Source organism: Bos indicus, chromosome 7 (assembly GCF_029378745.1).
Source record: "Bos indicus isolate NIAB-ARS_2022 breed Sahiwal x Tharparkar chromosome 7, NIAB-ARS_B.indTharparkar_mat_pri_1.0, whole genome shotgun sequence".
Classification (NCBI taxonomy): Eukaryota; Metazoa; Chordata; class Mammalia; order Artiodactyla; family Bovidae; genus Bos; species Bos indicus.
Window position 1 is genome coordinate 19,502,898 of NC_091766.1, and position 11,811 is coordinate 19,514,708.

General features: G+C 50.4%; 1 protein-coding gene across 3 annotated transcripts; it reads left to right on the forward strand.

Annotated features, from left to right (window-relative positions):
* The first annotated feature begins 25 nt into the window (after window positions 1-25).
* Window positions 26-11,493, forward strand: STAP2 (signal transducing adaptor family member 2). Of its 3 annotated transcripts, XM_019964438.2 has the most exons (13): window positions 26-237; window positions 2,994-3,065; window positions 3,191-3,313; window positions 7,360-7,416; window positions 7,908-8,008; window positions 8,457-8,591; window positions 8,910-8,979; window positions 9,070-9,172; window positions 9,306-9,380; window positions 10,612-10,767; window positions 10,854-10,946; window positions 11,028-11,102; window positions 11,335-11,493. In XM_019964438.2, the coding sequence occupies exons 1-13, from the start codon at window positions 136-138 to the stop codon at window positions 11,394-11,396; spliced, it is 1,224 nt and encodes a 407-aa protein (XP_019819997.1). In that variant the 5' UTR covers window positions 26-135; the 3' UTR covers window positions 11,397-11,493. The 3 variants fall into 3 exon arrangements, with proteins under 3 accessions (XP_019819997.1, XP_070649186.1, XP_019819998.1); XM_019964439.2 differs by lacking the exon at window positions 9,306-9,380 and having other exon boundaries at window positions 27-237; XM_070793085.1 differs by lacking the exons at window positions 2,994-3,065; window positions 3,191-3,313.
* Window positions 11,494-11,811: the final 318 nt, after the last annotated feature.

The window sequence follows — 11,811 nt, forward strand, 5'->3', positions numbered from 1 at the left end:
AGGGCTGGCAGGGGAGGGAGCTCTGGAGCTGACAGAGAGAGGAAATTCCCCTGGAACCTGTTTCTCAGCTTCCTGGCTCAGCTGGAGCACCCGCTGGAGGGAGAGGCCAGGCCGGGCCAAGGACCCTGGCCCGTCATGGCCTTGGCCCTGAGCCCGCCCCGGGTCCCCAAGCCCAAGAGCGCCCTGCCCCTGCACTACTATGAGAGCTTCCTGGAGAAGAAGGGACCCCGAGATCGGGTAAGACAGGCTGGGGAGCTGGCACTGCTGGGTGGCCCCTGGGCAGGTGCGGCACCTCTCTGAACCTAGACCTCCCCAGCCTGCTGAGGAGGATGAGGTGGGTGCTGGTTGGGGCAAGGCATAGACTGGGGGCTGGGAAAGGTTCTGTCTGTCTGTCTGTCTGTCTCTGATCTAAGCTCTTTCTCTTTCTGTCTCTCCCCGCTTGGATTGGTCTCTTTCTGAATCTCAGATATAAACAGGAATAGGGACTTTCTCAAGGAAATGGCGGTGGGGGCGGGGAGGGGGGTGTCTTCTGACACCACTCCCTACCCCCCATCCCTCCTCCCCCAGCCCTGAACTAACTCTGTGAACCTTAGCCACAGGGGTCAAGGTCCATACAGATTGCAGGTGGGGACAGTGAGAGGTACTGGGGGCTGTTGCCAGTCAGGGGCCCAATGAGTGTGTGTGTGTCCTTCTCAGAATAAAGCTCAACTCCTCCATTCCGCTAAGGCCCACCCTCATCCGCCACTAGAACCCAAACCAAGCACCCTTTTCCCTGCCTTTGCCCTGGAAGTTTCCTCCTTTCCTTCTACCTTCATGCATTCAAATCCTCCCCAGCCTAGAAAGCACCAGAGGCAGGAGATCTCAGGGGTTAAGAAAGAGGTTTATTTATCTGTGAACACACCTCAAAGCATGTGGGGGATCTTGGTTCCCCAACCAGGGATCAAATCCACCCCCCCTGCAGTGGAAGTCAAGAGTCTTAACCACTGGACTTTCAGGGAAGTCCTAGGCAGGTACCATAATTATCTACTATTTTATAGTAGAGGCACGAAGAGCTTAAACAGCATTCAGGGGGTGACACATAGCTGGTGTATGACAAAGCAGATGAGTTTGTCCACTTACTGCTTTCTTCCCAGTGCCTGGCACACAGTAGTTCTTCAGTAAATGATAGTTAAATGTATGTGTGTATCTAGGATGTATCTATAGATGGACAGATGGGTGAATGGGTGGACAGACAGGTGCTGCTGCTGCTGCTGCTAAGTCACTTCAATAGTGTCTGACTCTGTGCGACCCCATAGATGGCAGCCCACAAGGCTCCTCTGTCCCTGGGATTCTCCAGGCAAGAATACTGGAGTGGGTTGCCATTTCCTTCTCCAATGCATGAAAGTTAAAAGTGAAAGTGAAGTCGTTAAGTCGTGTCTAACTCTGTGCGACCCCATAGACGGCAGCCCACCAGGCTCCTCCGTCCCTGGGATTTTCCAGGCAAGAGTACTGGAGTGGGGTGCCATGTCCATCTCCAGAACCGACAGGTGAAAGGATGCATAAGCACAAATATACTTGGGAGACACTGCAGGTTTGGTGCTGGATCACCACAATAAAGCAAATATTGCGATAAAGTGAGCCATATGAATTTTTTTTCATTTCCCAGTGCTTTATAAAAGTTATGTTGACACTAGTCTGTATCCTGTTGTATGTAATAGCACTATATCTTTTTAAAAATCAGCTCATAATCATCTGCTTTCTTTTTAATTAATTATTTATTTTTGGCTGTGCTGGGTCTTTGTCGCTGTTCGAGGGCTTTCTCTAGTTAAAGTCAGGGGAGGCTACTCTGTAGTTGCGGTGCATGGACTTCTCATTGTAGTGGCTTCTCTTTTGGCAGACCATGGGCTCCAGGGCATGTGAAATAGCACTGTATCCTAAAAAGACAATGTACATAACTTAATTTAAAAATAATGCTTTTGGAAAAATGACACCGGTAGATACTTCTTTGACTCAGAATAGCCACAGATGTTTAATTTGTTTAAAAACAAAACCCCACAATATCTGTGAAGTGCAATAAAATGAAGCATGCCTGTACACAGGTGGATGGGTGAGGACATAAGTGGATAAAAGAATGGATGGATGGCTGAATCAATAGGTGGCTCGATGGATAGATGATCACTGTCAATATAAGAGCTATCCTCATTGTGAAAGTGTTAGTCACTCAGTCATGTCCAACTATTTGCGACTCCATGGACTGTAGCCCACCAGGCTTCTCTGTCCAAATACTAGAATGGGTAGCCATTCCCTTCTCCAGGGGATCTTCCCAACCCAGGGATTGAGCCCCCATTGGTCTCCTGCATTGTAGGCAGATTCTTAACCATCTGAGCCACCGGGGAAGCCCTTTCTGCTGCTGCTGCTAAGTCGCTTCAGTCGTGTCCGACTCTGTGCGACCCCATAGATGGCAGCCCACCAGGCTCTGCTGTCCCTGGGATTCTCCAGGCAAGAACACTGGAGTGGGTTGCCATTTCCTTCTCCAATGCGTGAAAGTAAAAAGTGAAAGTGAAGTCGCTCAGTCGTGTCTGACTCCTAGCAACCCCATGGACTACAGCCTACCAGGCTCCTCCATCCATGGGATTTTCCAGGCAAGAGTACTGGAGTGGGGTGCCATTGCCTTCTCTGAGGGAAGCCCTTACGGACTCATTAATTTACTTCCTCTTTCAGGAAGTCTTCCCCAATTTAGCAATTTGAAGTCCTCTCTCCTCTGCAATCTCTTGGCCCAGGGTCTGTCTCTACCTGAGGGTGCTAATTTCTCTTCTCTGAAAGATTTTAGTGCCTCTGCTTTCTCTGTGGGCTGCCCTGGTGGCTGTAGGTGATGAAGGAAACCATGTAAAGATCTGGGAGAAGCATGTTTTGGCAAAGAGGCCAGAAGGTGCAAAGGTCCTGAGATAGAGAAGGATGGAGGTGCCCAGCTCTGCCACCTCACCTCCCTCTCTTTCTCCACCTCTGGTCCACAGGATTACAAGAAGTTCTGGGCAGGCCTTCAGGGCCTGACTCTGTATTTCTACAATAGCAATCGGGACACTAAGGTAAGGATGGAAATGAAGCCTCAAGAATTGGCCTGCCCTTGACCCTAGGACCTAACAGAGGGTGTGGACAGGATGTCCTAGCTGGGGGGGATGAGGCACTCAAATTCTGTCTTCTGTGCTCCCAGCATGTGGAAAAGCTAGATCTAGGAGGCTTTGTGAAGCTCACAGATGAGGCTCCCTGGGGAAACTCCCATGACCCTAGCACCCACTTCTGCTTGGTCCTTCGGAACCAGGAGATCAAGTTCAAGGTAAGTCTCTTAAGGGTGGCTGGTGGGAGACCCTTCCTCCATGTCACACCCACCATTAACACATACCAACACAAAGTCACACAGAATTTATCACTGGGTTTGTATCACTAGGCAAATCATTAACCTCTCTGGGCCTCAGTTTCTACAAGTGAAAAATGAGATAATATGTGTAAAATCCCCAGAACACAATCTGATCCACAAGGACCGCAACTGCCATCATTCAATCTTCAGCTAACATTATTGAGCACCTATTGTGTTCCAGACACTCTTCTTAGTCACAGCAGTGACTAACACAATTTAAAATTCCTGTGCTAAGAACTAATTTGTGTCCGACTCATTGTGAACCGCATGGACTGCAGCACGCCAGGCCTCCCTGTCCAACTCCCAGAGCTTGCTCAAACTCATGTCCATAGAATCAGTGATGACATCCAACCATCTCATCCTCTGTCATCCCCTTCTCCTGCTGTCAGTCTTTCCCAGCATCAGGGTCTTTTCCAGTGAGTCAGTTCTTCACATCAGGTGGCCAAAGTTTTGGAGCTTCAGCTTCAGCATCAGCCCTTTCAGTGAATATTCAGGGCTGGTTTCCTTCAGGATTGACTGGTTTGATCTCCTTGCAGTCCAAGGGACTCTCAAAAGTCTTCTCCAGCACCATAATTCAAAAGCATCAATTTTTCGGCTCTCAGCCTTCTTTATGGTCCAACTCTCACATCTGTACATGATTACTGGAAAAATCATAGCTTTGATTATATGGACTTTTGTCAGCATAGTAATGTCTCTGCTTTTTAATATGCTAACACCATACACAAAAATAAACTAAAAATGGATTAAACACCTAAATCTAAGACTATGTACTATAAAACTCCTAGAGGAAAACATAGAACACTCTTTGACATAAATTGCAGCAGTATCTTTTTGGATCCAGCTCCTAGAGTGAAGGAAATAAAAACAAAAATAAACAAATGGGACCTAATTAAACTTAAAAGGTTTTTCACAGCAAAAGAAACCATTAAAAAACCAAAAGACACCTATAGAATGGGAGAAAATATTTGCAAACAATATGACCAACATAGGATTGATCTCCCAAATATACATACAGCTCAATATCAAAAAAACAATCAACTCAAACAAAAAATGGAGTATCTAAATAGACATCTCTCCAAAGACATACAAATGGCCAAGAGACACGTGAAAAGATGTTCAACATCGCTAACTATTCAGTTCAGTTCAGTCTGTCAGTCGTGTCTGACTCTTTGCAACCCCATGAATCGCAGCACGTCAGGCCTCCCTGTCCATCACCAACTCCCAGAGTTTACCCAAACTCATGTCCATCGAGTCAGTGATGCCATCCAGCCATCTCATCCTCTGTCGTCCCCTTCTCCTCCTGCCCCCAATCCCTCCCAGCATCAGAGTCTTTTCCAATGAGTCAACTCTTCGCATGAGGTGGCCAAAGTACTGGAGTTTCAGCTTTAGCATCAGTCCTTCCAATGAACATCCAGGGCTGACCTCCTTTAGGATGGCCTGGTTGGATCTTCTTGCAGTCCAAGGGACTCTCAAGAGTCTTCTCCAACACCACAGTTCAAAAGCATCAATTGTTTCGTGCTCAGCTTTCTTCACATTCCAACTCTCACATCCATACATGACCGCTGGAAAAACCATAGCCTTGACTAGACGGACCTTTGTTGGCAAAGTAATGTCTCTGCTTTTGAATATGCTATCTAGGTTGGTCATAACTTTCCTTCCAAGGAGTAAGCGTCTTTTAATTTCATGGCTGCAGTCACCATCTGTAGTGATTTTGGAGCCCAGAAAAATAAAGTCTGACACTGTTTCCACTGTTTCCCCATCTATTTCCCATGAAGTGGTGGGACCGGATGCCATGATCTTCGTTTTCTGAATGTTGAGCCTTAAGCCAACTTTTTCACTCTCCACTTTCACTTTCATCAAGAGGCTTTTTAGTTCCTCTTCACTTTCTGCCATAAGGGTGGTATCATCTGCATATCTGAGGTTATTGATATTTCTCCCGGCAATCTTGATTCCAGCTTGTGTTTCTTCCAGTCCAGCGTTTCTCATGATGTACTCTGCATATAAGTTAAATAAGCAGGGTGACAATATACAGCCTTGACGAACTCCTTTTCCTATTTGGAACCAGTCTGTTGTTCCATGTCCAGTTCTAACTGTTGCTTCCTGACCTGCATACGGATTTCTCAAGAGGCAGATCAGGTGGTCTGGTATTCCCATCTCTTTCAGAATTTTCCACAGTTGATTGTGATCCACACAGTCAAAGGCTTTGGCATAGTCAATAAAGCAGAAATAGATGTTTTTCTGGAACTCTCTTGCTTTTTCTATGATCCAGTGGATGTTGGCAATTTGATCTCTGGTTCCTCTGCCTTTTCTAAAACCAGCTTGAACATCAGGAAGTTCACGGTTCACGTATTGCTGAAGTCTGGCTTGGAGAATTTTGAGCATTACTTTACTAGCATGTGAGATGAGTGCAATTGTGCGGTAGTTTGAGCATTCTTTGGCATTGCCTTTCTTTGGGATTGGAATGAAAACTGACCTTTTCCAGTCCTGTGGCCACTGCTGAGTTTTCCAAATTTGCTGGCATATTGAGTGCAGCACTTTCACAGCATCATCTTTCACGATTTGGAATAGCTCAACTGGAATTCCATCACCTCCACTAGCTTTGTTCATAGTGATGCTTTCTAAGGCCCACTTGACTTCACATTCCAAGATGTCTGGCTCTAGGTCAGTGATCACACCATCGTGATTATCTGGGTCGTGAAGATCTTTTTTGTACAGTTCTTCTGTGTATTCTTGCCATCTCTTCTTAATATCTTCTGCTTCTGTTAGGTCCATACCATTTCTGTCCTTTATCAAGCTCATCTTTGCATGAAATGTTCCTTTGGTATCTCTGATTTTCTTGGAGATCCCTAGTCTTTCCCATTCTGTTGTTTTCCTTTATTTCTTTGCATTGATTGCTGAAGAAGGCTTTCTTATCTCTTCTTGCTATTCTTTGGAACTCTGCATTCAGATGTTTATATCTTTCCTTTTCTCCTTTGCTTTTCACTTCTCTTCTTTTCACAGCTATTTGTAAGGCCTCCCCAGACAGCCATTTTGCTTTTTTGCATTTCTTTTCTATGGGAATGGTCTTGATCCCAGTCTCCTGTACAGTGTCACGAACCTCATTCCATAATTCATCAGGCACTCTATCTATCAGATCTAGGCCCTTAAATCTATAGGTCTTCTTATTGAAGACCTGAAGGAGGTGAGGAAGCCAGCAGTGTAGAGATCTGAGAAACAACTTCAGCAGTACAAACAGCATGTGCAAAGGCTCTGAGGCTGAACTATGCCTGGCATGTTGGAGGAACAGTGAGAAAGCCACTGTGGCTGGAGCAGAGTAAGAAAGGAGGAAAGCTGGAGGGCATGAGGGCAGGGAGGGGATGGGACAGGTTGTGTAAGACCTGTGGGCCACAAGGAGGGCCTGGGTTTTAACCCTGAGGGAGGTAGAAATCAAGGGAGGGTTTCACACATAGGAGAGGTATGATCTATGTGTGTTTTTTTTTTTTGAAATGTGGATGTGAACTGCCCTGGTGGTCCAGTGGCTCAGAATCCACCTGCCAATGCAGGTGACATGGTCCAGGAAGATTCCACCTGCTGTGGAGCAACGGTATGCGCCACAACTACTGAGCCAAAGTGCCACAACTACTGAAGCCCATTTGTCCTAGAGCCCATGATCTGTGACAAGAGAAGCCACTGCAACAAGAAGCCTGCAAACTGCAACTAGAGAAAGCCTGCGTGCAGCAATGAAAACCCAGCACAGCCAAAAATAAATTAATTATATTAAAAATAGTTGATGTAATAACATTAAAGAATAGTACCCCCATATTACTAAGGACTTATATTCAGACATCATTCTAAATTAACCTGTTCTAACATTTAATTTTCATTAAACAACCCTCAGACACAGGGATGCTTATTCCTTACTCCCATTTCACAGATGGGTAGACCAAGGCTCATCAGCCAGGCATACTTTTTCTTTTGCTCCCCAGGTAGAGAGCCTGGAGTCTCGGGAGATGTGGAAAGGCTTCATCTTGACAGTAGTGGAGGTAAGAGTGGTTAACCCCGGCCCTTCTCTCTCTCCTTCCCCACTTGGCCTGTTCAGAAATCCTTTTTAAAATGTCCGTTCCCCAAACAAACCTCTCAACCTCCTCCTTAGTCTCAAACTGGCGGCCTCTGAACCAGGTGTAAACTATCTGCGTTTTGTTTTGCCAACAAAGTGCTATAAATTTAAAAGTCAGCTGCTGTCGTTTAAAAACCAGGAGTGTTAGAAAACAGCCCCGATTTCTATGTTACTCAATTGCTCCCCGTCTGGCCCTACAGGCTGTTGAGTTTGAGATCCTCCATGCTAGCATTTGCTCTGTCCTTCCCCCTCACGGAAGTCCTCTTTAAGCCCTCTCTGCCCCTGAGGTGTCAGGCGGCTCGGGAGCCCCGTCCAGACCTGGGTTCCATCCTGGCTACATCCGCACCTTTGCCTCAGTGTGCCCCCTGTGACACGGTCACAGGCGCCCATTTCCTGATCGCCCCAATCCCCGTTCAGCTCCGCGTCCCGTCCAACCTGACGCTGCTGCCAGGACACCTGTACATGATGTCCGAGGCCCTGGCCAAAGAGGAGGCCCGCCGTGTGCTCGAGATGCCGTCGTAAGCGCCCGTGGGTCTGCAGGATGGTGGCGGGCTGGAGAACATGGGGCCGCAGAGGGCAGTGAATGGGGTCTCCTGGCGTTGGGTCTTGGGTACATCCGGGCAGGGGTGGGGATTGGGTCCCCACAGTTGGGAGCCCGACTGGGTGTTTGGGGCGGTTCTGGGTTCCTGACCGCGGGTCTGGGTCTTCAGGGGCGGGTTTAGATGCCGGGGTGGCGGGTGTGGGGCTCTGAGTGTTGGCCTCCGTTCCCGGAGGGCAGGCATGGGCTTGCAGAGGCAGAGTCTGGGTCTGTGGGGGGGAGGGGGGGGTGGTTAGGCAGGGTCTCCAGGGACCAGGTGACGGCTAGGTGAGCTTGGCTGGGTGCCCAGGGGCGGGGTTACGTTTGGAGGGCGTGGCTGTGTCTCTGGGGGCGGGGCCTGCACCTGTGAGTGACGCTGCTCGCCCCAGGTGCTTCCTGAAAGTGAGCCGACTGGAGGCGCAACTGCTCCTGGAGCGCTACCCTGAGTGCGGGAACCTACTGCTGCGGCCGAGCGGGGACGGCACGGACGGCGTGTCAGTCACAACGCTTCAGACGCTCAATGGGTGCGCATGCGCGGCTCCGGGTGGGCGGGGCGTCGGGTACAGGGGCGTGGTCGGGTAGCGGGGCGGTGTCACATTGTGGATGGGGCCTGGGAGGGCCCTCCTAGTGGAATCCCTCAGGGCTTGGTTCTCCCGGAGGACACTGCCAGGAGCAGGGTCTTTCTTGAAGGTGGAGTCTTTTGAGGGCCTAGTCCCACGCCGAGAGCCACGCCAGGATGTGGGGTGGTTAGGGTTAGGCCCTTCTTGGGGGCGGGGCCCGGGCGAGGGACGGGCCCTTCCTTGTCCTCAGCCAGGTCATGCACTCGCCCCCTATCCTGTCAGGACGCCGATGGTCAGGCACTACAAGGTGAAGCGCGAGGGCGCCAAATACGTAATCGACGTGGAGGAGCCGGTGAGCATTGGGCCGGGTCCGGGGAAGCGCAACGGCGTGGGCTGCACCCCTTCCACGCCGGCCCTGATAGCATCCCCTCTCTGACCCTAGTTCTCTTGCACCTCGCTCGAAGCAGTGGTCAACTATTTCGTGTCGTACTCTAATAAGGCGCTGGTGCCCTTCCTGCTGGATGAAGACTATGATAAAGTGATAGGTTGGTAGAACCTCAGGGAACTAGGTTGGAGGGAGGGCTCAGTCCACGCCTCTCCCGCCGCCTCCCCAACCCGGACACCCTTGGGTCAGCCCCCAGCTGCCGTGCCTCCTCCAGGCCGCCCTCTCTGTTCCAGGCTTCGTGGAGGCGGATAAAGAGAATGGCGAGAGTGTGTGGGTGGCGCCCTCGGCCCCCTCCACCTCCGGCCCAGGTGATGCCCCCTCCCCGCGGACGCCGCTGGGGCAGAGTGGGAAAGGACCTAGGACTCTCATGGCTCCACCTGTGCCCAGTCTTGTACCTAGAGTTGCAGGGACCCAGAAAGTACCCAGACCCTGTCCTCTACGTGCTTCCAGGTTATGGAGGGAATGGACAGGGCTGGGCGCACACACTCGCAATCCTGAGGGGTTGAACCTGAAGCTGGAAGGCGGAGGGGTGGGGGAGTGCGGGGGTGGGGGCGCAACCTAGAGTTGGGGAGAAGAGGAGGATGGGCAGAGTCGGGGGGAAGTCTTCTTGGAAGAGTGGGTGTTTCCTAAAGTTCTCAAAGGATTTCATTAGGAAGAGATGGGAAATCAGGCTGGGAGGTGGTCCAGATTATGGAGCAAAAGGAAGAGATTGGAAAAGTGGAAAGGTCTGTGGGATGAGCAGTATGGTCTTCCCTGGGCTGGGCAGATGCTGAGGACCCTGCATGCATGACACATACACAAATGTATGTACAATGTACACAAATGTACATACACACACACATGCCACTCATGAACATAAACCTGTGTGTGTCCACCTGCATAATGAGAAGTTCCTATGTAGACAGTGGCTCCACCCATGCATAAACATGGGTGTCATACAGTTCCAGTCCCATATAGCACACATATATATACTTCAAGTCACAATCATGTGTGTACACACAAATTGCAGACATATCCACTCGTGAGCACAAATTCAGACCTTTACAGATACATGTGTGTATACACTAATACAGACAAATGCTGTAGCACGTACCTTAGCATCCATGAGGTGTCATGCATGCACAAGAGTATAAACCCTTTGCTTAGTCGCTCAGTCATGTTTGACTCTGACCCCATGGACTGTAGCCCACCAGGCTCCTCTGTCCATGGGGATTCTCCAGGCAAGAATACTGGAGTGGGTTGCCATGCCTTCTTCCAGGGATCTTCCCAACCCAGGGATTGAACCCAGGTCTCCCACATTGCAGGTGGATTCTTTACAGCCTGAGCTACCAGGGAAACCCTTTACTTACATTCAACTTATGAAATTCACCCAGTGTCCATGCATTGCTACCTAGGGACACACATCCACAGACATAAACAGGCCCATGCCCAGACACACATGCATGGACACATAGGCCTGTATCCAGGTGTGCACACACACATCCCCACTGGTGTCTCTGTTCCACATGGGCCCCGACAGTGACCACAGTTTCCCACCAGGTCCTGCACCCCCCAAGGGTGGCCCTAAGCAGCTGCCTCCCACATCCATCACGCCTGCGCCCAGTCTGGACAAGCTGCCTCCACTACCGGACCAGGATAACAACTATGTCATCCCCATTGGAGACACCCCAGCTGCCAGCTACATGAACGAGGATGGTGGGTAGGGGACCGGGGTGGCTAGAGCTGGCAAGAGGTAGCAAGCTGGTGACTGGATGTGACATACTACATCTTTGTCCACGCAGTGCCTTCCCCCAGTCAACTAGTTGTTCCAAAGCCCAGGCGGTTGGTCAAGCTACAGGCAAAGCTTCCAAAGCCACCTACTGTGCCCAAGTCAGGTATGGGAGGGGTCCCTCCTCCAAGCCCCTCCCCTGTCCAGCTGAGGGTGGGCCTCAGCCTTCATCTGTCTGTTCCTGCAGAGCCCAAAGGCCTCAACAGTGGCCCAGCCAAGAAGCTGGCAGCCAGCTCAGCACAGGCTTTCTCGCCCACCACAGGTAAGGGGTCAATGTAAGAGGGCTTTTCAAGTGGGGAACCCAGGTGGTCACACTCTGGAGCACTCTGTGCTTGGTTTAATGCTCTGCTGTGTCCATCTTGAAGTTCCTCATGGCCACTGAACACATTTTCATCTTACGCTGCAGTGATCCTGGGTGGATATAAGCAGGGAAAGCCTAGATTGGGGGTCTCTGGTGCCACTGGAGCCTCAGGTACCCTTACCCTCATTCTCAGGGCTGGCAGATGTGACAGCAGAACTGGAAGAGAAACTGCAGAAGAGGCGGGCACTGGAGTAGGCAGCTGAGCGCATGGCAGACCAGCGGGTCCATCTCCAAGCACCACACACCAGTCAGGCGGATCCCTCCTCCCAGAATTAAAGCTCAAGCAACCCCAGGAGCTGTGTTTGGCTTGGCTGGGTGGGTGGTGCGGGGTCTGTTAGATGACTGCCCACAGCTGGTTCCAGTGGTCCTCAGTTCAGCAAAACCTGCCTCCTCACCCTGTAAGAAAAGCTCCCACCTTTTTTATGACTATGCCTCATGGCTTGTAGGGGGCTTCCCTAGTGGCTCAGTGGTAAAGAATACGCCTGCAACGCAGGAGACACGGGTTCAATCCCTGTGTCAGGATGCTCCCCTGAAGGAGGAAATGGCAACCCACTCCAGTATTCTTGCCTGGGAAATCCTACGGACAGAGGAGCCTGGCGGGCTACAGTCC

Bases quoted from the DNA above. Each gene is read 5' to 3' on its own strand.
- STAP2 (XM_019964438.2), top strand. From the start codon at position 136: ATGGCCTTGGCCCTGAGCCCGCCCCGGGTCCCCAAGCCCAAGAGCGCC. The intron at 8,009-8,456 runs GTAAGCGCCCGT...TGCTCGCCCCAG, and splicing joins CGTGTGCTCGAGATGCCGTC to GTGCTTCCTGAAAGTGAGCC. The intron at 9,381-10,611 runs GTGATGCCCCCT...GTTTCCCACCAG, and splicing joins CCCCTCCACCTCCGGCCCAG to GTCCTGCACCCCCCAAGGGT.